General features: G+C 41.0%; 1 protein-coding gene and 2 long non-coding RNA genes across 4 annotated transcripts; 2 read left to right on the top strand and 1 right to left on the bottom strand.

Moving 5' to 3' along the window:
- The first annotated feature begins 284 nt into the window (after positions 1 to 284).
- On the top strand, positions 285 to 10,111 carry tmem59 (transmembrane protein 59). 2 transcript variants are annotated; one of them, XM_053438200.1, is made up of 8 exons: positions 285 to 463; positions 658 to 763; positions 986 to 1,080; positions 1,773 to 1,925; positions 2,050 to 2,122; positions 2,736 to 2,862; positions 3,148 to 3,265; positions 9,419 to 10,111. In XM_053438200.1, exons 1-8 carry the CDS (start codon positions 308 to 310, stop codon positions 9,569 to 9,571), a joined length of 981 nt encoding a protein of 326 aa, XP_053294175.1. In that variant the 5' UTR covers positions 285 to 307; the 3' UTR covers positions 9,572 to 10,111. The 2 variants fall into 2 exon arrangements, with proteins under 2 accessions (XP_053294175.1, XP_053294174.1); XM_053438199.1 differs by lacking the exon at positions 9,419 to 10,111 and adding an exon at positions 4,015 to 4,722 and having other exon boundaries at positions 293 to 463.
- Positions 10,112 to 11,543: 1,432 nt separating this feature from the next.
- On the bottom strand, positions 11,544 to 13,960 carry LOC128454918 (uncharacterized). Its single transcript, XR_008341659.1, has 3 exons — positions 13,834 to 13,960; positions 13,078 to 13,228; positions 11,544 to 11,656 (listed from the first exon to the last, which is right to left on the bottom strand). It is a non-coding gene; the product is annotated as an uncharacterized LOC128454918 (long non-coding RNA).
- A 2,674-nt stretch (positions 13,961 to 16,634) lies between these two features.
- Positions 16,635 to 19,025, top strand: LOC128454698 (uncharacterized). Its single transcript, XR_008341640.1, has 3 exons — positions 16,635 to 16,970; positions 17,868 to 17,973; positions 18,332 to 19,025. It is a non-coding gene; the product is annotated as an uncharacterized LOC128454698 (long non-coding RNA).
- The last annotated feature ends 4,337 nt before the right edge of the window (positions 19,026 to 23,362 follow it).

The following is a 23,362-nucleotide window of genomic DNA, read 5'->3' as shown; positions in this document are numbered from 1 at the left end:
TGTAAAGACTTATGGGACATGGAGCACTTTCCCAAAGGATGGTCCGATGTTTCCTACCTTGAATGAGATAAGTTAGGACGCAATGAGGCTCATTTCTTCACCCTTCAGAGAATCCTTCACTTAGGAAGGATCCTGAGCAAATTGGACTATTCGATCGCAGCCCCCCATGTGTGAGTGTTAAATCGATGAATTTACGAGGAGCACTCAAACACAGCCAAACGCGAACCTTGCGGAGTCTCGCGAGACGAAGGAGCGATTAAATAGGCGGAAGTGCTACTCCGTGTTTGTTTAGGTTTTCAGGGACAAGATGGGGAGCGTGTCCTGCTTTGTGTGCGTCTCCGGACTCCTCGCGCTCCTGTCCAGCGCGTCTGCGACGGCGGACGTGTTCGAGAGCGTCCTGGGAAACAGCGCGTCCTGCCACCGGTCGTGCGAGCTGACGTACAGCCTGCACACGTACCCGCGGGTGAGTGTTGTCAAACCCGCTTCTCGCCGCTAGCCGCAGCTAGCCTGCGCGGGCCTGCGTGGCTCATTGTTTGTTTGTTTTTTAAAGAACGAGCTGTTTGTTTGTTTTGTTTGCGAGGAGCGTCGAATGTGGAGCTGCTCCGTGTTTACCCGAGGCTTCCGGGCTCACCTCGCCCCCGTGCTCTTGTTTTGCAGGAGGAGGAACTCTACGCCTGTCACCGAGGCTGCCGTCTCTTCTCCATATGCCAGTTCGTCCGTGACACCGAGGATCTGAATCAGACCAAATCCGAGTGTGAATCCAGTGAGCCACGCACCACTCAATCCCACCACACGTGACCTGTCAGGCCCGTGGGCTCCCACTGTCAACACACACTTTCAAAACATACACCCCATGAGCCTGATGTGTACACACTCCAGAACATAATTATAATTATAAGGAGGCTTGCTCCTAATCACCCGTTGTCTGTAATCCTGTTTCACCATCTGTCCCTTCTCATCACTTGTGCACCTTCTACTCCTGCAGCCTGTCGAGAAGCCTACACACAGTCTGATGAGCAGTATGCATGCAACCTGGGCTGTCAGAGTCAGCTTCCCTTTGCAGAGCAGCGGCACGAGCAGGTACGAGTATCAGACATTGTGCAAGAGAGAACATTCTATTGATCACACACGTTCACAAAGTCATTTGTCACAGCAGCGCACAAGTCAGAATGAGGTAAACAAGAGAATTGGAGAAGGCATAATAGTGAAACTGGAGAATACAGAATTTGTACACAATGTACACTTCATCCCAGAAATAGTTTTGTATTGAAATACACTTGAGTCACGTGCAGTGGCTCTTGGATGTCAACTGTATTTGTTCATTAGTATAAAGAGATGTTGTAATGGGACTATCCTTATATATATATATATATAGGCAGATGTAGAAGAACAGAGAAGGAGTATAAAATGCTGTGCATATATTTCTCTATATAAATGGACCATAGTATACCAAATCACATTACATTGTATATAGTACAACTATAAAAAGATATACATATAGGTGTACATTCACAATAGTCCACAATATAATATGAATGTAAAGGTATGCAGGTAAAATTTCACAATAAGAGGATTAATGTGGAATAATATTCTTGTAATATCATATTGTTGGTATACGGGTGAAAGGCTGAGGTCACTAATGTGAAAAACGACCAAATTGAAATGTTGCAAGTCATGCTAATTAGTTGTGATATGAGAAGACAGTGCAGCAGCATACTATCTGTATGGATCTCCCCTTGAAAACAATAGTATTCACAGTAGTTGTTTTTCAGCTGGAGGCCATGATGCCAAGGATTCACATGCTCTACCCCCTCACTCTGGTGAGAGGCTTTTGGGATGATGTCATGAGCCAGGCTCACACCATCATCACCTCCACGTGGACCTTCTACCTCCAGGCGGATGATGGCAGAGTTGTCATTTTCCAGGTATAGAACTAAATTGTGGAGGTGATTTAATCTCATGTCTGTGACGCAAACGCTCCTAATCCTGTTACTGTGGAAATGTAATGAAGAAACCTATTGTAATGCATTCTTGTTCTTTGTTTAACAGACTGAACCACAGGTCAAGTTTTTCTCCCAGCTTGAACTGGTAAAAGAAGTTAAGGAGGAACCAGAGAAGAGCCGTAAGCCTTTCTTTCAAATTATCGTCAATTTCAATTAAGGGGTAAAGCTAGTGATATCTGTTCCTGTCTTATTTTTAAGAAATGTTATAAATAAACAAAATACATCCATACAGACTAAAAATGTATTCCAGCTGGAGCCACGTTTAAGTGGGTTTTTCTAGTGCAACCAATGAGGACATCACTGGGTGCGTTATTCTAATGATTGGAATGAGCTCCATTGTGTACAGCATTCTGCTTATGACACATCCTTGATTACAATACTGGTGGAAATGTTTGCTGGTTCACGGAGTTGCTGCACCGATGTGGAATAGAACTGGTTTTAGAACAACATTTACTTTGGTGGGGGGACAATTTGAGTGACATAATGACTAATGTTGAATTGTCAGTCTTGCATACACCAGGAGTATTTTCTAGAAGTCTACCTCAATAAACTGGTTAAGAAAGTCACTGAGTCTTTTTAAAACGAAAGAAAAAATAACGCATGTTCTGACAGTTGCAACACAAAGACCATCTTTTAAACACTAAACAGTTTTTTTTTTTTAATCATCAAGGAGGAAAAAAACAAATTGTATGGCTTTGGATTTGAAAGTAACTTTTACTTCTCCTTTTCTAGCCCCTTCGTTGAGCAGCCCACTTTACAAAGAGTACCATCGCACTTTAATCCAGGAGAGGGACAGAGACATGCCCGGCGGCGACCGCAGCTACGATGTTGAATACAACATCTTCAGCTGTCTGTCAAGGTCAGTTGGGTTTTTAATGTAAACAGTTTCATTACATCTGTCTCAAGCGTTAGGCTTCGTGCATCTCTACAATGAAACGAGATTTCACCCATTTCAAAGATTTATAAAATCAATATGTGGCAGTATGTGTTTTGGTTGTGGTCACAAATGGATCAATGTGTATGAAACGTATCGAATTGTAATGATTTGTATACCAGGTCTGAACAGGGTTACTCAATAGAGCCTGAGGAGAAGAAGTCATTTCAGTGGAACCACACTAACAAATGATTTTTACTTCCTTGTCAGGAACCCGTGGCTGCCAGGGTGGATCCTGACCACAACTCTGGTCCTGTCTGTGTTGGTCCTGATCTGGATCTGCTGTGCCACTGTAGCAACTGCGGTAGACCAGTATGTACCTGCTGAGGTAAGTTCTGTGCAGTCTGTGGTTAGCATGCACACTCATCTGGGCACGCAAATGTTTGCGTAATGTTAGGGTGTTTAAATAGTTTGAACAAATAGCCTGAGACTGTTTAGCTCAGCATAAAGAGGAAATGAGGAAATGGCCGGGCTAGCTCTGTCTGTAACAGTCTCTTTCTTTGAGTCTGTTGAACTACCTTTGCAGATGTTACTTTTTATTTATTTGTGATTTCCTCTTTGCCGGCTGTGATTACTGTAACTCTAGAACTCGAATGACACTCAGGAGAGAGCATAAATTCCCCTTTATGAAACCACATATAAATTCACCACCTCTGGATTTTTTTGGAATCTGCACCAAATTGCACACTTGATTTTTTTCTTTCTTCATCCAGAACAATAATTGATTCTGAGTATCTTTTGTCCCTGACCGATACCACATCCTTCCACCACGTTTCTAGGGAATCTGTCCAGAGGTTTTAATGTAATGCTGCTAATGCACCCGAGAATATCCAATCCTTGGTGGAGAAAAATACAGTGGAAAACGCTCTAGACCGTTTAAATGGATCAAAAAGCTTTGAGACCGAATCGCTCCTATACAAATGCGGTGTATGCCTTGTTCCTAAATATTAAGAAAGCAGCGTTAATGTTTTATACTATTGCCTCTAAAGCTGCCTCACTTTCAGAGACTAGCTTAGAGGCAGATTTTCTTGCTATTTGTATTTCAAAATTTAAGTAGTTTACTTTTTTGTCTCTCAGAAATTGAGCATCAATGGTGATGGCGACTTCATGAAGGAGCAGAAACTGATTCCATATCCAGCCTCCTCCCTGCTGATCGTCACCTCCACAGGGCCAGAGGAAGAGGCTGGGCCACTCCCATCCAAAGTGGACCTGGGCCAGTCCAACATCTAGGAGCCAAAGCTGGAGCAGAGAAGGCACCTCTCCCTTCATCAATAATCTTTAGATTATTTTTTATCCTCTGGTGCAAGGCCTGTACTTCTTGTGGTCGAGAACTTGCAGAACATTTTGTGTAACGGATTTGTCTTGTCTCCCTTTGATGCTTTTAAAATTGGAGTGATGAAGAGTTTGTTTTTCTGTTTATTGTTATAATTGAGGCATTATAGTAAAATTATGACCGTAAAAGTCAAATAGGTTTTGGGATTTCCTCATGTGTGCATTAGGTGTGTACTTATTTTACTGAATAATGTCCAAGTGAACTGCTTGACTTGAACTGATCCAGGTTTCATCCACAATCCCAACTCTTGGTAATATGGATTGTACTAATGTTGCAGATTCACCTGGTTTGTTCTAATGTTTCTACTGCAGTAATTTCCAGATTATATTGACTTGTACAATAAAATGTTATGCTCTTGATCTTAACAGTGATGGTACATGCAGTCGCTCTTTCCCACTTTGCCGTTTTTTATTCTTGTAATGATGGTTCACCATTAAATACAGTGGAGTGAAGGTGTTTGTATGGGTGTGACTTTATTTCAACCATTACACACCATAGCAAACTTTTGCTTTGCAGTAAAACGTTGCAGAGACTTATTAAGATTTGTGGATATAATCAAGGTCGGGAAATTCAATTCATTCATTTAATAACAGGCCCCAATCTACACAACATTAGACAGAGAAATTGAATATAACAGAAACGGCAAAACAATCTTCCACAAAAATGAAAACCATTAAATAAAAATGTATATATGGCACTGAATCACAACACATTAGATTATTGGAAATGTTATCCAACTGGACTTCTTGGAATTTGCAATAAATACCCTTGATGGAGGTTTTGTCTTTTTCAAAAGGGGGGTGGGTTGAGATAGGAGATAGGAAGTAAAAAATGGCAGTCAAGGTGGCAGTTGTAAGCCAGTCCGCTGGTCAGGACAGATCCAAAAAATAAGGAAACCTACAACAATGATCAAAGTAAACAAAAATACTTTCAGCCACAGTGAATAAGGCTCTACCTCTTCCTGAGGAATCACTGTTAATAACTCCTCTTGCAGATTGTGATCACAGTGCTCAGCTTGCTTTCTGCTAAGTTCCAGCTGAGCTTCCTCCAATTGGTCCTTCAGATCACGGGCTGATTTCTTCACATCCTCTGTGAGTAAATGCTGCTCCTCTATAGTTTTGTGACAGTCATCATTTTCCCTGCTTTTCTTTGTGATGAGCTCATCTCTATGGAGGATGAGCAAATCAGCTTCCTGGAGTTGGCACAAAAGATTTCGCTCGCTTGTCTTAAGCGTTTCGTTCTCTTTGAATCGTTTGTCTCTCAGTGACTCAAGTCGGGCCAGTTCAGCCATAACGATTCTATTCTGCAGATTCAGGACTTCTTCATGTTCCTTTCTTTTCTGCAGTGCCTCGGTCAACTTTTTGACTTCTGCCTTTTCATTCTCCATCAGATATGTTGATAGAGTCAGCTCCTGTGTTCTCTTAACTCTATCCTTGATGGCTTCCTTAGCATCATCTGATTGGGACTTAAGAGTATTTAACTCTGCTCTCAATCTTGAAATCTCTTTCAGTTGATGTTCGTTCTTTTTCTGAAGTTCACAATTCCTGATCTCTGCTTGTTGAGCCTCATGTCTCAGACTTTCCTCTGTCTCCTGCAGATCGTGCACTGCCACATACAGAGTATCATTGATTGTCTCCAGCGTATCTGTCTGCTTCTCATATTCAGCCAACCTCTGTGATAGCTTCAAACAGGTACTGTAGTTGTAGTATTCCTGTTGTGTTGCCAACAGATTTCTGTTGTCCGTATTCAGCATCTGAACGTGGTTCTCAAATTCAGCCATCCTCTTCGTAAGGTCATGACAGGTACTGCCCTTGCAGGTTTCCTGCAGAGTCAGCATTCTTGCAAGTACATCATCTTTCTTTGTCTGCAGCATCTTAAATAGGTCCTCAAGTTCAGCTGTCTTCTGTGTTAGCTCACAGTAGGTAGTGCAGTGATAGATTTCCTTTCCATCATCCATTGTTTCCACCAGTTTTTTGTTTTCTGTCCACAGTTTCCCCGCCAGCTGCTGTAATTCACCCAGCTTCTCATGGAGCTCTGGATTGGTAACACAGACACAGCTCTCCTCAAACATGGACGCGTCTGCACTCTCAGGCATGGTAATGCTATGCATTGTGTGTTATCTCTAAGCGTTAAAACTGTCTTGTACCACACTGCTCGTAACAATCGTACTGCTGTTTAGCTGACCAGTTGCTGCTTTAGATAAATCATAGTCATTTCACTTTGTTCTTCTTCTTTGTTTGGTCATTGAGAGGGGACAACATCAAAGGGCTGTGGCACACACATAGACTGTATATATAAAGGGCAGACATAGTCAAAGGACAGGGGCGCTCAATATCAAAGAAGTGGTACTGTTAGTCTCTGAAAGCTGCCCAAGTTTCAGAGACAAGCTTTGAGGCAGATTTTCTTGCTATTTTGTATTTCAACATTTAAGTCATTTCCATTTTTGTCTCTCAGAAATTGAGCATCAATGGTGATGGCGACTTCATGAAGGAGGAGAAACTGATTCCATATCCAGCTTCCTCCCTGCTGATCGTCACCTCCACAGGGCCAGAGGAAGAGGCTGGGCCACTCCCATCCAAAGTGGACCTGGACCAGTCCAACATCTAGGAGCCAAAGCTGGAGCAGAGAAGGCACCTCTCCCTTCATGAATAATCTTTAGATTATTTTTTATCCTCTGGTGCAAGGCCTGTACTTCTTGTGGTCGAGAACTTGCAGAACATTTTGTGTAACTGATTTGTCTTGTCTCCCTTTGATGCTTTTAAAATTGGAGTGATGAAGAGTTTGTTTTTCTGTTTATTGTTATAACTGAGGCATTATAGTAAAAGTCAAATAGGTTTTGGGTTTTCCTCATGTGTGCATTAGGTTTGTACTTATTTTACTGAATAATGTCCAAGTGAACTGCTTGACTTGAACTGATCCAGGTTTCATCCACAATCCCAACTCTTGATAATATGGATTGTACTAATGTTGCAGATTCACCTGGTTTGTTCTAATGTTTCTACTGCAGTAATTTCCAGATTATATTGACTTGTACAATAAAATGTTATGCTCTTGATCTTAACAGTGATGGTACATGCAGTCGCTCTTTCCCACTTTGCCGTTTTTTATTCTTGTAATGATGGTTCACCATTAAATACAGTGGAGTGAAGGTGTTTGTATGGGTGTGACTTTATTTCAACCATTACACACCATAGCAAACTTTTGCTTTGCAGTAAAACGTTGCAGAGACTTATTAAGATTTGTGGATATAATCAAGGTCGGGAAATTCAATTCATTCATTTAATAACAGGCCCCAATCTAACCAACATTAGACAGAGAAATTGAATATAACAGAAACGGCAAAACAATCTTCCACAAAAATAAAACCATTAAATAAAAATGTATATATGGCACTGAATCACAACACATTAGATTATTGGAAATGTTATCCAACTGGACTTCTTGGAATTTCCAATAAATACCCTTGATGGAGGTTTTGTCTTTTTCAAAAGGGGGGTGGGTTGAGATAGGAGATAGGAAGTAAAAAATGGCAGTCAAGGTGGCAGTTGTAAGCCAGTCCGCTGGTCAGGACAGATCCAAAAATAAGGAAACCTACAACAATGATCAAAGTAAACAAAAATACTTTCAGCCACAGTGAATAAGGCTCTACCTCTTCCTGAGGAATCACTGTTAATAACTCCTCTTGCAGATTGTGATCACAGTCCTCAGCTTGCTTTCTGCTAAGTTCCAGCTGAGCTTCCTCCAATTGGTCCTTCAGATCACGGGCTGATTTCTTCACATCCTCTGTGAGTAAATGCTGCTCCTCTATGGTTTTGTGACAGTCATCATTTTCCCTGCTTTTCTTTGTGATGAGCTCATCTCTATGGAGGATGAGCAAATCAGCTTGATGGAGTTGGCACAAAAGATTTCGCTCGCTTGTCTTTAGCGCTTCGTTCTCTTTGAATCGTTTGTCTCTCAGTGACTCAAGTCGGGCCAGTTCAGCCAAAACGATTCTATTCTGCAGATTCAGGACTTCTTCATGTTCCTTTCTATTCTGCAGTGCCTTGGTCAACTTTTTGACTTCTGCCTTTTCATTCTCCATCAGATATGTTGATCGAGTCAGCTCCTGTGTTCTCTTAAATTTATCCTTGATGGCTTCCTTAGCATCATCTGATTGGGACTTAAGAGTATTTAACTCTGCTCTCAATCTTGAAATCTCTTTCAGTTGATGTTCGTTCTTTTTCTGAAGTTCACAATTCCGGATCTCTGCTTGTTGAGCCTCATGTCTCAGACTTTCCTCTGTCTCCTGCAGATCGTGCACTGCCACATACAGAGTATCATTGATTGTCTCCAGCGTATCTGTCTGCTTCTCATATTCAGCCAACCTCTGTGATAGCTTCAAACAGGTACTGTAGTTGTAGTATTCCTGTTGTGTTGCCAACCGATTTCTGTTGTCCGTATTCAGCATCTGAACGTGGTTCTCAAATTCAGCCATCCTCTTCGTAAGGTCATGACAGGTACTGCCCTTGCAGGTTTCCTGCAGAGTCAGCATTCTTGCAAGTACATCATCTTTCTTTGTCTGCAGCATCTTAAATAGGTCCTCAAGTTCAGCTGTCTTCTGTGTTAGCTCACAGTAGGTAGTGCAGTGATAGATTTCCTTTCCATCATCCATTGTTTCCACCAGTTTTTTGTTTTCTGTCCACAGTTTCCCCGCCAGCTGCTGTAATTCACCCAGCTTCTCATGTAGCTCTGGATTGGTAACACAGACACAGCTCTCCTCAAACATGGACGCGTCTGCACTCTCAGGCATGGTAATGCTATGCATTGTGTGTTATCTCTAAGCGTTAAAACTGTCTTGTACCACACTGCTCGTAACAATCGTACTGCTGTTTAGCTGACCAGTTGCTGCTTTAGATAAATCATAGTCATTTCACTTTGTTCTTCTTCTTTGTTTGGTCATTGAGAGGGGACAACATCAAAGGGCTGTGGCACACACATAGACTGTATATATAAAGGGCAGACATAGTCAAAGGACAGGGGCGCTCAATATCAAAGAAGTGGTACTGTTAGTCTCTGAAAGCTGCCCAAGTTTCAGAGACAAGCTTTGAGGCAGATTTTCTTGCTATTTTGTATTTCAACATTTAAGTCATTTCCATTTTTGTCTCTCAGAAATTGAGCATCAATGGTGATGGCGACTTCATGAAGGAGCAGAAACTGATTCCATATCCAGCTTCCTCCCTGCTGATCGTCACCTCCACAGGGCCAGAGGAAGAGGCTGGGCCACTCCCATCCAAAGTGGACCTGGACCAGTCCAACATCTAGGAGCCAAAGCTGGAGCAGAGAAGGCACCTCTCCCTTCATGAATAATCTTTAGATTATTTTTTATCCTCTGGTGCAAGGCCTGTACTTCTTGTGGTCGAGAACTTGCAGAACATTTTGTGTAACTGATTTGTCTTGTCTCCCTTTGATGCTTTTAAAATTGGAGTGATGAAGAGTTTGTTTTTCTGTTTATTGTTATAACTGAGGCATTATAGTAAAAGTCAAATAGGTTTTGGGTTTTCCTCATGTGTGCATTAGGTGTGTACTTATTTTACTGAATAATGTCCAAGTGAACTGCTTGACTTGAACTGATCCAGGTTTCATCCACAATCCCAACTCTTGGTAAATGGATTGTACTAATGTTGCAGATTCACCTGGTTTGTTCTAATGTTTCTACTGCAGTAATTTCCAGATTATATTGACTTGTACAATAAAATGTTATGCTCTTGATCTTAACAGTGATGGTACATGCAGTCGCTCTTTCCCACTTTGCCGTTTTTTATTCTTGTAATGATGGTTCACCATTAAATACAGTGGAGTGAAGGTGTTTGTATGGAAGCGACTTTATTTCAACCATTACACACCATAGCAAACTTTTGCTTTGCAGTAAAACGTTGCAGATACTTATTAAGATTTGTGGATATAATCAAGGTCGGGAAATTCAATTCATTCATTTAATAACAGGCCCCAATCTACACAACATTAGACAGAGAAATTGAATATAACAGAAACGGCAAAACAATCTTCCACAAAAATAAAACCATTAAATAAAAATGTATATATGGCACTGAATCACAACACATTAGATTATTGGAAATGTTATCCAACTGGACTTCTTGGAATTTCCAATAAATACCCTTGATGGAGGTTTCGTCTTTTTCAAAAGGGGGGTGGGTTGAGATAGGAGATAGGAAGTAAAAAATGGCAGTCAAGGTGGCAGTTGTAAGCCAGTCCGCTGGTCAGGACAGATCCAAAAATAGCCACAGTGAATAAGGTTCTACCTCTTCCTGAGGAATCACTGTTAATAACTCCTCTTGCAGATTGTGATCACAGTCCTCAGCTTGCTTTCTGCTAAGTTCCAGCTGAGCTGGGGTGAGAGGGGGGGTCTACCGACAAGTGAGGGAGGGAGGAGGTCTACCGACAAGTGAGAGGGGGGGTCTACCGATGAGTGAGGGGGTGAGGAGGTCTACCAACAGATGAGGGGGTGAGGAGGTCTACCAACAGATGAGGGGGGGAGGAGGTCTACGGACAGGTGAGAGGGGGGGGGGTCTATCGACAAGTGAGGGAGGGAGGAGGTCTACCGACAGGTGGGGGGTGGGGGGGGGTCTACCGATGAGTGAGGGGGTGAGGAGGTCTACCGACAGGTGAGGGGGGGTGGGGTCTACTGACAGATGAGGGGGGTGGGGGGGGGTCTACCGATGAGTGAGAGGGGGGGGGTCTACCGACAGGTGGGGGGGTGGGGGGGGTCTACCGATGAGTGAGAGAGGGGGGGGGGTCTACCGACAGGTGGGGGGGTGGGGGGGGTATACCGATGAGTGAGGGGGTGAGGAGGTCTACCAACAGATGAGGGGGGGAGGAGGTCTACGGACAGGTGAGAGGGGGGGGGTCTATCGACAAGTGAGGGAGGGAGGAGGTCTACCGACAGGTGGGGGGGTCTACCGATGAGTGAGGGGGTGAGGAGGTCTACCGACAGGTGAGGGTGGGGGTCTACTGACAGATGAGGGGGGGGGGGAGGTTGCTTCAACTAAACTGAGGGATACATTCTTGGATGAACAAGGAGTGTGGATTGTATCCTAATGTCTTACACTTGGGTAATTTCTTGAAAGATATTACTTCATGTATAGGAGGCATGATAACAGTCAACAATAACTTGCACATTGAATTAAGATGAACAAAAAAATACAAATCTAGTGCATTTGAATTGCTAAAATGCTGCAAGAGGTATTCAAGTTGGTTTTCTATACAATTTTCAGAGCGTGAATTGAGTACTTACACAGAAGGTCTGGAAGAATTGTGAGCCATCCTCCTGTAGGTACACAGGGAGTGCACGAAGGGTCAGAATGCGCTTATGGCAATATCCACTTGTTCCTTGAATAAAAGGAAAAGTAATTATAAATGATTCAAACTTTAGATTTTTATAAAAATCTGCAGAAATGATATTTATCTTCTGAGATAAACAGGGCATAGCTTCTTCGTCAACAATGAAGTTTAAAAAATCTCTACGTGTGATAATCGAGGGAAAGTACTTCTAACACTTCTGTCTGCAGTCTGTGTCCGTCTGTGTCGCTCACAAAAACTGATAACCACCTGTATTTAGTTATTAATCTATAGTGTCAGTCAGATCATGATCGTTCTGGTCACTTTAACCCTGATGTCCTTACTGTTCACTTGTTGTGTTGTGTTTAGCAGATGAACTATGTGGACACGGTGCACACATTTTTAAATAACTGCCTCATAAAATCAAAAACGAATCAAACACAAAATACACGTTAGTACATGTAACCCTTGGTTACACTAGAATGAGTGTTATTGTGGACCAGGATCAGAGATTCTAGGTAAGTAGGAGCCCTGGACTTGAGAATCAATAATGAGATTAACACTAGTGATGGCGAGATGAAGCTTCATGAAGCTTTGAAGCTTTCCATCCAATTGGTTCGCTCATGGGCCGAAGCTTCATGGTGCTTCATTTGCTCTACTGCGCCATCAAGTGGACATTAAATGTAATGTAATTATAATGAAACCATGGCTTTGGTGTGTGAAGCTTTGAATTGAATAAACGAATTAATGATGTTTGTGATGCCAATACACGTACACGTACAAAATGGATAACAGTTAATTTATTTTTATTTAAAAACAACAGCTTCTCAACAGTGCTGGGTTTCAGGCGGATTAATTTTTTTTTAAATAATTTCGCCTGCTTTAGAAACTATCATTTCACAGCGCACAGATGATGCTGGGGTACAAAGAAAAGATACCGCAAGTTTGTACAAGTTAGGAAATAAATTCCTTTCCTCCCTGCAATACTCAGAATATATTGCAAGCAAACGCACAATAAAGTCCCAAGACAAGTAGTGTGGGGGGGGAATCCATTGCGTTTCGCGGCTCCTTTTATTTTGAATTGCACACCAAACCCGCGAACCCTTTCCTGAATCAGTGACGTGCTCGGCCGGCTCGCGAGGCTTCGAACGTCATCACATACGTCATCAACACAAGCCTCGATACGCGCTTCATAAAAATCATCCTCGATTACTCGACACACGCTTCGAAGCCTCGACACGGGAGGACACATCACTAATTAACACAACACAATTTCTTTAAATGAACTTATATTTAAACACAACTGCAATAGAATACAATAGTATACAGCATAAAATTCCCCCAAAATAATAAACAGAAATAAATAAAATAAGAAAAGACTGCACATAAAAGTCAATTAAAAGTCTGTAGTCCAGTCTTAAATGTCAAGTTGTTGTTGGGCTCAATCCGTCTTTGTACAGGGTCTGTCCTACCACACTGTGGAGTGAGGAACGTGGAAGTCCAATTTCTTTTGAAGGATCATAGGTTGGCTCGCCATCCAGTTGACTGGAATCTTGGTTCTTCGATGTCCTCTCTGACACCGGAGAATTCTAGGTCAGGTTTCGGCAAAATCAAAAACCTGACCTATAAACAGGTCACACATGTATATTGAATGTATCAACACAACTATTCTTCTAGATCAAACTCAATGCTACATTAAATTAGAATACTATAAAGTTCAATTATTAATATGAAAACAGAATTAATGTGACTTAAGACATATATTCATACACATCAGTCCTTTAGTTTTTTATGTAAGGCACATAATGACTAAATGCTAATACTGAAGCTCAATGAGTAGAAACTCCACAGCTATTGGAAAAGAGTTAATAAACATAAAGCAGTGCTTCAAATCTGCCCAAATAACCTCTATACTAACATAGCTAGCAAGGCAGCTTGTGATATTCACATATAACAATACACAATTAACATAAAAGGACAGAATTGTGGTTAGCTCACAACTATTTCCCAGATCTTATATGCTAACGCTATTAGCGAATGACAGTAGCGTTTTACATTATAGCCGTTAGCTTAGCGGCTAGCGGACTTTTTTTCTGCTAATGCTATTAGCGAACGACAGTGGCATTTTAGGTTATAGCCGTTAGCTTAGCGGCTAGCGGACATTTTCCGCTCCAAGATCTACTATAACTCTCAACTTAATCAGCAGCTACGGATGTCGTACTACTCACCGTTGAATCGTATGAATCCCTGCACCTTTCAACAGGTCACAGGGTTCACACATCTACACAAAAAATCTGATAACGATCTGAGCAAAGCAAGACAGTATGCTTCAGCTTGAGCGGCAAAATGGCGGACAGGATGTAGACAGGTAAAAAAAAACGACACAGAGTGGGCTAGGTAGATGGATGATACCTCCTCCTACTGGCTAGAAAACGTAACAGCATGTGAAAGTATACATTCTCCCTTTCTCTCAATATATTGTCACTGCTTTTCTAATGTGGGCTACAAACAGTTCAGGTTAATTCAGCTTGTCTCAGGCTCACATAGTAGAGATGGCCCAATCTGTAAAGTCTGTACAATATATATGAGCAACATTGTGCCAATAGCTAAATTCATCTTAAACTTACCTGGCAGTCATAAACCCTGAGGATATCCCAAAGTGCTTTTGCCGTCTTGCCTGTCTTGGTTGCCTTCTCCCTGTACAGGGCAAGTAAAAACCTGCAGACATAAAAACACATTCATGTATATAGATTAATTGAGAGTTTTCTACTTGGATTTTTACAGGGAAGCATTTATGTGACTATATGGCAAACATAAGAGGAACAGTTTTTACCTGCATCTGAACACGTAGGACTGGCCATCTCTCCAAAAAGTCCCCCACCTGAGGATTTCCCTCGACAATGTCTTTGCGACGAAGGGAAAAGGTCGACTGCATTCGATTCTCAATCAGAACATAGTCTCTTTCTGTCTTGACAACTTCTTGCAGGATTTGAAGTCGCATTTGCTCCAAACTGGCCTGGTTCTCTCCGCGTGAAAAGTTGGGTAGAAAGTTCACCTCAGCTCATTTGGCTTGTTTGATTTTGCAATGGGGTGGTTGGCTTAAAGGGTTGGTTTGGCTCTTCCTGCCTGTATTGACCAGCACCTCTGCACACCCAGATCTGGCAAGCTTGGTACGATAATTCCCCATCTTGAATTTCAAGGAGATCTTCCATCCATACCAGTGTTAATTTTGGCAGCTTTTTTTGATTTAGTCTTAGTCTTTTGTCCCTGTGCGCACAACAAAAAAAGTTGACAAAGACAAAGACAAAACTAAAAATAGGCGGCTAACAACTCAAATAATACAGGTAAAACTAAATCAATGCACCAGCAAACACCCAAGCAAAACCATCAGAGCTCTGCCACAGCTCAACCCAAAAACCTCCTCTCGCTAACAAAAAACAAAGGACTATTTAAAGGGGAAGGTCTGAAGGGAGATCCTGAACAGGTTTGGTGATTTTATTATTGGAACCATAGATATATATATAAGGCTAGATGTCTCGACCAACGGAGTCGAACGTCTTGCCACAGGCGGCTCGCTCACCCATAACATTGTGTTCTAGTGGCAGGTACTTTTTAAATTACCATAACTTGCTAAATTTTCAACCTATTTTTGAAGAGTTTGGTTTGTTATAAACGTCAGAGATGTAGTTATGACACTGCATACTTATGAATAATTATGTTATTTTTATAAAAAATTTAATAATTTATGCAATGTAGATAACAGCTAAGTGTTTTTCATATCACGGCCCTCGGATATAATCCGGCTTATTTCGTTAACTTTTAAGCAGTTTTACTGTACTCCTGTCTCTCTCGCATCAGGGTAGCCATCTTGAATTATTTGAAAACCGAGCCTGAACTCCGTTACGTCGATGACGTCAGACGTTACGCTCCTTGGTTTACTCATACATTTTAATTTATATCTGGATGTTCACTCAGAAACTTTGAACCATTGGAAATTAAAACAGCATCAATAGTTAACAGACCTCAGAAGTTTATTGTTGGGTTAACTCAATAGTTGTTTTTGAGTGCTCTAACCATAATACTTATGAGTTCGTAGTACTGTTCGTGTTTACAGTGTATTTTGCAGTACGTTGGTACACTTTTTGACTTCTGCCTTTTCATTCTCCATCAGAGATGTCGACAGAGTCAGCTCCTGTCTTCTCTTAACTTGATCCTCGATGGCTTCCTTAGCATCATCTGATTAGGATTTAAGAGTAAATAACTCTGCTCTCAATCTGGAAATCTCTTTCAGTAAATGTTTGTTCTTTTTCCAAAGTTCACAATTCCTGATCTCTGCATGCTGTGACAGCAACTCTTTGCAGGATGATTTGTCTCGTGTGGAACCTGTTTCTCAGGCATCTGATAGTTTGATGCAGGTCGGTAGAAATGCAGTCTCTCCCTCTTGTCCTCTTCTTCACTCTCACATACCAGGGGGGTTGCGTTCAGGACTTCTCTCACAAACTTTTCATCCACAATCCCAACTCTTGGTAATATGGATTGTACTAATGTTGCAGATTCACCTGGTTTGTTCTAATGTTTCTACTGCAGTAATTTCCAGGTTATATTGACTTGTACAATAAAATGTTATGCTCTTGATCTTAACAGTGATGGTACATGCAGTCGCTCTTTCCCACTTTGCCGTTTTTTATTCTTGTAATGATGGTTCACCATTAATTACAGTGGAGTGAAGGTGTTTGTATGGGTGTGACTTTATTTCAACCATTACACACCATAGCAAACTTTTGCTTTGCAGTAAAACGTTGCAGATACTTATTAAGATTTGTGGATATAATCAAGGTCGGGAAATTCAATTCATTCATTTAATAACAGGCCCCAATCTACACAACATTAGACAGAGAAATTGAATATAACAGAAACGGCAAAACAATCTTCCACAAAAATAAAACCATTAAATAAAAATGTATATATGGCACTGAATCACAACACATTAGATTATTGGAAATGTTATCCAACTGGACTTCTTGGAATTTCCAATAAATACCCTTGATGGAGGTTTTGTCTTTTTCAAAAGGGGGGTGGGTTGAGATAGGAGATAGGAAGTAAAAAATGGCAGTCAAGGTGGCAGTTGTAAGCCAGTCCGCTGGTCAGGACAGATCCAAAAATAAGGAAACCTACAACAATGATCAAAGTAAACAAAAATACTTTCAGCCACAGTGAATAAGGCTCTACCTCTTCCTGAGGAATCACTGTTAATAACTCCTCTTGCAGATTGTGATCACAGTCCTCAGCTTGCTTTCTGCTAAGTTCCAGCTGAGCTTCCTCCAATTGGTCCTTCAGATCACGGGCTGATTTCTTCACATCCTCTGTGAGTAAATGCTGCTCCTCTATGGTTTTGTGACAGTCATCATTTTCCCTGCTTTTCTTTGTGATGAGCTCATCTCTATGGAGGATGAGCAAATCAGCTTGATGGAGTTGGCACAAAAGATTTCGCTCGCTTGTCTTTAGCGCTTCGTTCTCTTTGAATCGTTTGTCTCTCAGTGACTCAAGTCGGGCCAGTTCAGCCATAACGATTCTATTCTGCAGATTCAGGACTTCTTCATGTTCCGTTCTTTTCTGCAGTGCCTTGGTCAACTTTTTGACTTCTGCCTTTTCATTCTCCATCAGATATGTTGATCGAGTCAGCTCCTGTGTTCTCTTAACTTTATCCTTGATGGCTTCCTTAGCATCATCTGATTGGGACTTAAGAGTATTTAACTCTGCTCTCAATCTTGAAATCTCTTTCAGTTGATGTTCGTTCTTTTTCTGAAGTTCACAATTCCTGATCTCTGCTTGTTGAGCCTCATGTCTCAGACTTTCCTCTGTCTCCTGCAGATCGTGCACTGCCACATACAGAGTATCATTGATTGTCTCCAGCGTATGTCTGCTTCTCATATTCAGCCAACCTCTGCGATAGCTTCAAACAGGTACTGTAGTTGTAGTATTCCTGTTGTGTTGCCAACCGATTTCTGTTGTCCGTATTCAGCATCTGAACGTGGTTCTCAAATTCAGCCATCCTCTTCGTAAGGTCATGACAGGTACTGCCCTTGCAGCTTTCCTGCAGAGTCAGCATTCTTGCAAGTACATCATCTTTCTTTGTCTGCAGCATCTTAAATAGGTCCTCAAGTTCAGCTGTCTTCTGTGTTAGCTCACAGTAGGTAGTGCAGTGATAGATTTCCTTTCCATCATCCATTGTTTCCACCAGTTTTTTGTTTTCTGTCCACAGTTTCCCCGCCAGCTGCTGTAATTCACCCAGCTTCTCATGTAGCTCTGGATTGGTAACACAGACACAGCTCTCCTCAAACATGGACGCGTCTGCACTCTCAGGCATGGTAATGCTATGCATTGTGTGTTATCTCTAAGCGTTAAAACTGTCTTGTACCACACTGCTCGTAACAATCGTACTGCTGTTTAGCTGACCAGTTGCTGCTTTAGATAAATCATAGTCATTTCACTTTGTTCTTCTTCTTTGTTTGGTCATTGAGAGGGGACAACATCAAAGGGCTGTGGCACACACATAGACTGTATATATAAAGGGCAGACATAGTCAAAGGACAGGGGCGCTCAATATCAAAGAAGTGGTACTGTTAGTCTCTGAAAGCTGCCCAAGTTTCAGAGACAAGCTTTGAGGCAGATTTTCTTGCTATTTTGTATTTCAACATTTAAGTCATTTCCATTTTTGTCTCTCAGAAATTGAGCATCAATGGTGATGGCGACTTCATGAAGGAGCAGAAACTGATTCCATATCCAGCTTCCTCCCTGCTGATTGTCACCTCCACAGGGCCAGAGGAAGAGGCTGGGCCACTCCCATCCAAAGTGGACCTGGACCAGTCCAACATCTAGGAGCCAAAGCTGGAGCAGAGAAGGCACCTCTCCCTTCATGAATAATCTTTAGATTATTTTTTATCCTCTGGTGCAAGGCCTGTACTTCTTGTGGTCGAGAACTTGCAGAACATTTTGTGTAACTGATTTGTCTTGTCTCCCTTTGATGCTTTTAAAATTGGAGTGATGAAGAGTTTGTTTTTCTGTTTATTGTTATAACTGAGGCATTATAGTAAAAGTCAAATAGGTTTTGGGTTTTCCTCATGTGTGCATTAGGTGTGTACTTATTTTACTGAATAATGTCCAAGTGAACTGCTTGACTTGAACTGATCCAGGTTTCATCCACAATCCCAACTCTTGGTAATATGGATTGTACTAATGTTGCAGATTCACCTGGTTTGTTCTAATGTTTCTACTGCAGTAATTTCCAGATTATATTGACTTGTACAATAAAATGTTATGCTCTTGATCTTAACAGTGATGGTACATGCAGTCGCTCTTTCCCACTTTGCCGTTTTTTATTCTTGTAATGATGGTTCACCATTAAATACAGTGGAGTGAAGGTGTTTGTATGGAAGCGACTTTATTTCAACCATTACTAGGGTTGCAAAATTCCGGGAATATTCAAAGTTGGACACTTTCCATGGGAATTAACGGGAATAAACTGGACATTTTGTGGGTAATTTATACCAACTGTATTTACCTTGTCATATACAGACATAAATATAAACATTTTGTTTTGTCATAGGCTGATTTGAGCCCTGAGGAAACTTTGGGCACTTGACTATATGCTTCTGCATCTTTGTGTCATTCTAAACATAGGTCTTTGCACAGTATTTGTACACAGCCTTTCCTTCTACAGTGGCACATGGCATTGTTCTGTAGAATAAGATGAGAAAAATGCAATACTAACCAAACACTAATGCAATGCCAGAGATATAAATAGTTGGCCCAACAATTGTAATCGTCTTTAAAAATATTTTAGAATTGATGGATAAATGAATAGAAATAGGCTAGATGAACACATGAACCATCCTCAATCAGCATGCTAACATATTTTCCCCAGTAATATCATCGAAACTTACCTGACTAGTCCTGCACACTACAGCAGGCCTCAATAGCCCACCTGTAGTGTGAAGGTTGCTGGGAATTATCTGCAAATGTGATTGAAAAATACACAGTGGAGGGTTTAAATAAATAATAGGTCGACCGACAGGTGATAGGAGGGGTCGACCGACAGTTGAGAGGGGGAGGGGTGAGGGGGGTCGACCGACAGGTGATAGGAGGGGGGGGGGTCCGACTGAATCACAACACATTATCCAAAAATAAGGAAACCTACAACAACGATCACAGGAAACAAAAATACTTTCATCCACCTGCTGAGGAATTAATGTTATCAATTCCTCTTCCAGTTGTGATCACAGTCCTGTGTTGAGGTGAGGGGGGGGTCTACAAACAAGGGAGGGAGGGAGGAGGTCGACCGACAGGTGAGGGGGGGTCTACCAACAGGTGGGGGGGGGGGGCTACCGACAGGTGAGAGGGGGGGGCTACCGATAGGTGAGAGGAGGGGGAGTCGACCGACAGGTGAGAGGGGGAGGTTGACGTCGACCGACAGGTGAGAGGGGGAGGGGGATCGACCGACAAGGGGGAGACTCAAATCCTCTGTGAGTAAATGCTGCTCCTCTATGGTTTTCTGATGTTCATCATTTTCCCTGCATTGCTCAGTGACTCAAGTCACTAAGAGACAAAACAATTAAAACAATTAACTTGAAACATTTCCAGCAACTTCACTATTAAACAATTAACCACAAATGTCCATTTCAGCAAATTTACTTCAACAATAAACAAGGGTTATTTAAAAGTGCAATAAAAGAAAAAAACGGTTTCAGTGGTTTGTTATCATCAAGACACATCACCATCTTCTGTATGAAGGTGAATGTGTTGATTAGTTTTTGTGGATAATTTAAATGCAGTGCATAGAACAAGCCAAAACAAAGAACGAGCGCATCTGTTAACCTGGGGAGATCACCGACAACAATTTCGTCCTCAACAGAAGTGCTCACTGCATTAAAGTGCACTGCAGCAATGAGAGTAAGTAGAGCCACAGGGGCGTCTGACATGTCTGGCTCATCTTCCCGCTGCAAAATACAAGCCATCCAGTTAAAGGGATAATTTCAAAAGCAAGTTTGCAAATCATGCACTGTATTCTCATCTGTGATCTCCCAAAAAAGGACAAGTTAATTTTACCCCTAGTGTGTCTTGATGCAACACTCACAGGTCAAAATGCATGTTTAGAGAACCTGTTCATATCATCTGTATCAAGTCTTTTTTCCTTTCTACAAATGTTTTTCTTGCTGAGCTGCATTAAAAGGGTCACTTCATGGGACTTGTATATGTTTATTGCTGGGAAAAAACATCCAATTCTTCTTTCTTTTTTTTACTTTAAATACATATATTAGCTTCAACTAAACTGAGGGATACATTCTTGGATGAAACGAGGAGTGTGGATTGTATCCTAATGTCTTACACTTGGGTAATTTCTTGAAAGATATTACTTCATGTATAGGAGGCATGATAACAGTCAACAATAACTTGCACATTGAATTAAGATGAACAAAAAAATACAAATCTAGTGCATTTGAATTGCTAAAATGCTGCAAGAGGTATTCAAGTTGGTTTTCTATACAATTTGTCATACTTGCAGTAGTAACTGATATTGACATTTCAGAGCGTGAATTGAGTACTTACACAGAAGGTGTTGAAGAATTGTGAGACATCCTCCTGTAGGTACACAGGGAGCGCACGAAGGGTCAGAATGCGCTTCATGGCAATATCCACTTGTTCCTTGAATAAAAGGAAAAGTAATTATACATGATTCAAACTTTAGATTTTTATAAAAACCTGCAGAAATGATATTTATCTTCTGAGATAAACAGGGCATAGCTTCTTCGTCAACAATGAAGTTTAAAAAATCTCTACGTGTGATAATCGAGGGAAAGTACTTCTAACACTTCTGTCTGCAGTCTGTGTCCGTCTGTGTCTCTCACAAAAACTGATAACCACCTGTATTTAGTTATTAATCTATAGTGTCAGTCAGATCATGATCGTTCTGGTCACTTTAACCCTGATGTCCTTACTGTTCACTTGTTGTGTTGTGTTTAGCAGATGAACTATGTGGACACGGTGCACACATTTTTAAATAACTGCCTCATAAAATCAAAAACGAATCAAACACAAAATACACGTTAGTACATGTAACCCTTGGTTACACTAGAATGAGTGTTATTGTGGACCAGGATCAGAGATTCTAGGTAAGTAGGAGCCCTGGACTTGAGAATCAATAATGAGATTAACACAACACAATTTCTTTAAATGAACTTATATTTAAACACAACTGCAATAGAATACAATAGTATACAGCATAAAATTCCCCCAAAATAATAAACAGAAATAAATAAAATAAGAAAAGAGTTGTTGTTGGGCTCAATCCGTCTTTGTACAGGGTCTGTCCTACCACACTGTGGAGTGAGGAACGTGGAAGTCCAATTTCTTTTGAAGGATCATAGGTTGGCTCGCCATCCAGTTGACTGGAATCTTGGTTCTTCGATGTCCTCTCTGACACCGGAGAATTCTTTTCTTCGGCAAAATCAAAAACCTGACCTATAAACAGGTCACGCATGTATATTGAATGTATCAATACAACTATTCTTCTAGATCAAACTCAATGCTACATTAAATTAGAATACTATAAAGTTAAATTATTAATATGAAAACAGAATTAATGTGACTTAAGACATATATTCATACACATATCAGTCCTTTAGTTTTATATGTAAGGCACATAATGACTAAATGCTAATACTGAAGCTCAATGAGTAGAAACTCCACAGCTATTGGAAAAGAGTTAATAAACATAAAGCAGTGCTTCAAATCTGCCCAAATAACCTCTATACTAACATAGCTAGCAAGGCAGCTTGTGATATTCACATATAACAATACACAATTAACATAAAAGGACAGAATTGTGGTTAGCTCACAACTATTTCCCAGATCTTATATGCTAACGCTATTAGCGAATGACAGTAGCGTTTTACATTATAGCCGTTAGCTTAGCGGCTAGCGGACTTTTTTTCCGCTAACGCTATTAGCGAATGGCAGTGGCATTTTATGTTATAGCTGTTAGCTTAGCATCTAGCGGACTTTTTTTCTGCTAATGCTATTAGCGAATGACAGTGGCATTTTAGGTTATAGCCGTTAGCTTAGCGGCTAGCGGACATTTTCCGCTCCAAGATCTACTATAACTCTCAACTTAATCAGCAGCTACTGATGTTGTACTACTCAACGTTGAATCGTATGAATCCCTGCACCTTTCAACAGGTCACAGGGTTCACACATCTACACAAAAAATCTGATAACGATTTCGTAGTAAGAGTGAACATCTCATATCTACAGACTGTTTCTACCTCAAGTGGAATTTACGAACTTCACAACGTGGTCGTAAGAAAGAATCCGTCTGAACTGGTTAACAAGTCAGTTACCACAAACCGAACTGGATTACCACCATTACATTCACAGTATGTTTAGAATGTGTTCTTTTGACATTTTAATACTATACTTGCTATTGATTGTATCGCATTGTATGCATATTATTTTCCCTGTGTATGTTAGTGAAGCATATGGTTGTGCTGTGCTAATGCTATCCAGCCACTCACTGGTTTAGCTGAGGTGTAACATAGGAAAGTAAAACTAGTTGTTTAAAAAGGCCTAATTCAAGATAAATTGAGAACTTAATAGAACTTCTTAGAATTTTGTTTTACTGATATAACAGATAACTCAAAAAGAAACTCAACAATAATATTAAGTTTACAATTTAAAAATCAATTTAAACAGAAGTCAAAA

Source organism: Pleuronectes platessa, chromosome 13, assembly GCF_947347685.1.
Source record: "Pleuronectes platessa chromosome 13, fPlePla1.1, whole genome shotgun sequence".
Taxonomy (NCBI): Eukaryota; Metazoa; Chordata; class Actinopteri; order Pleuronectiformes; family Pleuronectidae; genus Pleuronectes; species Pleuronectes platessa.
Note: the sequence above shows the minus strand (reverse complement) of the source record. Positions and strands in the feature narration are given on the sequence as shown.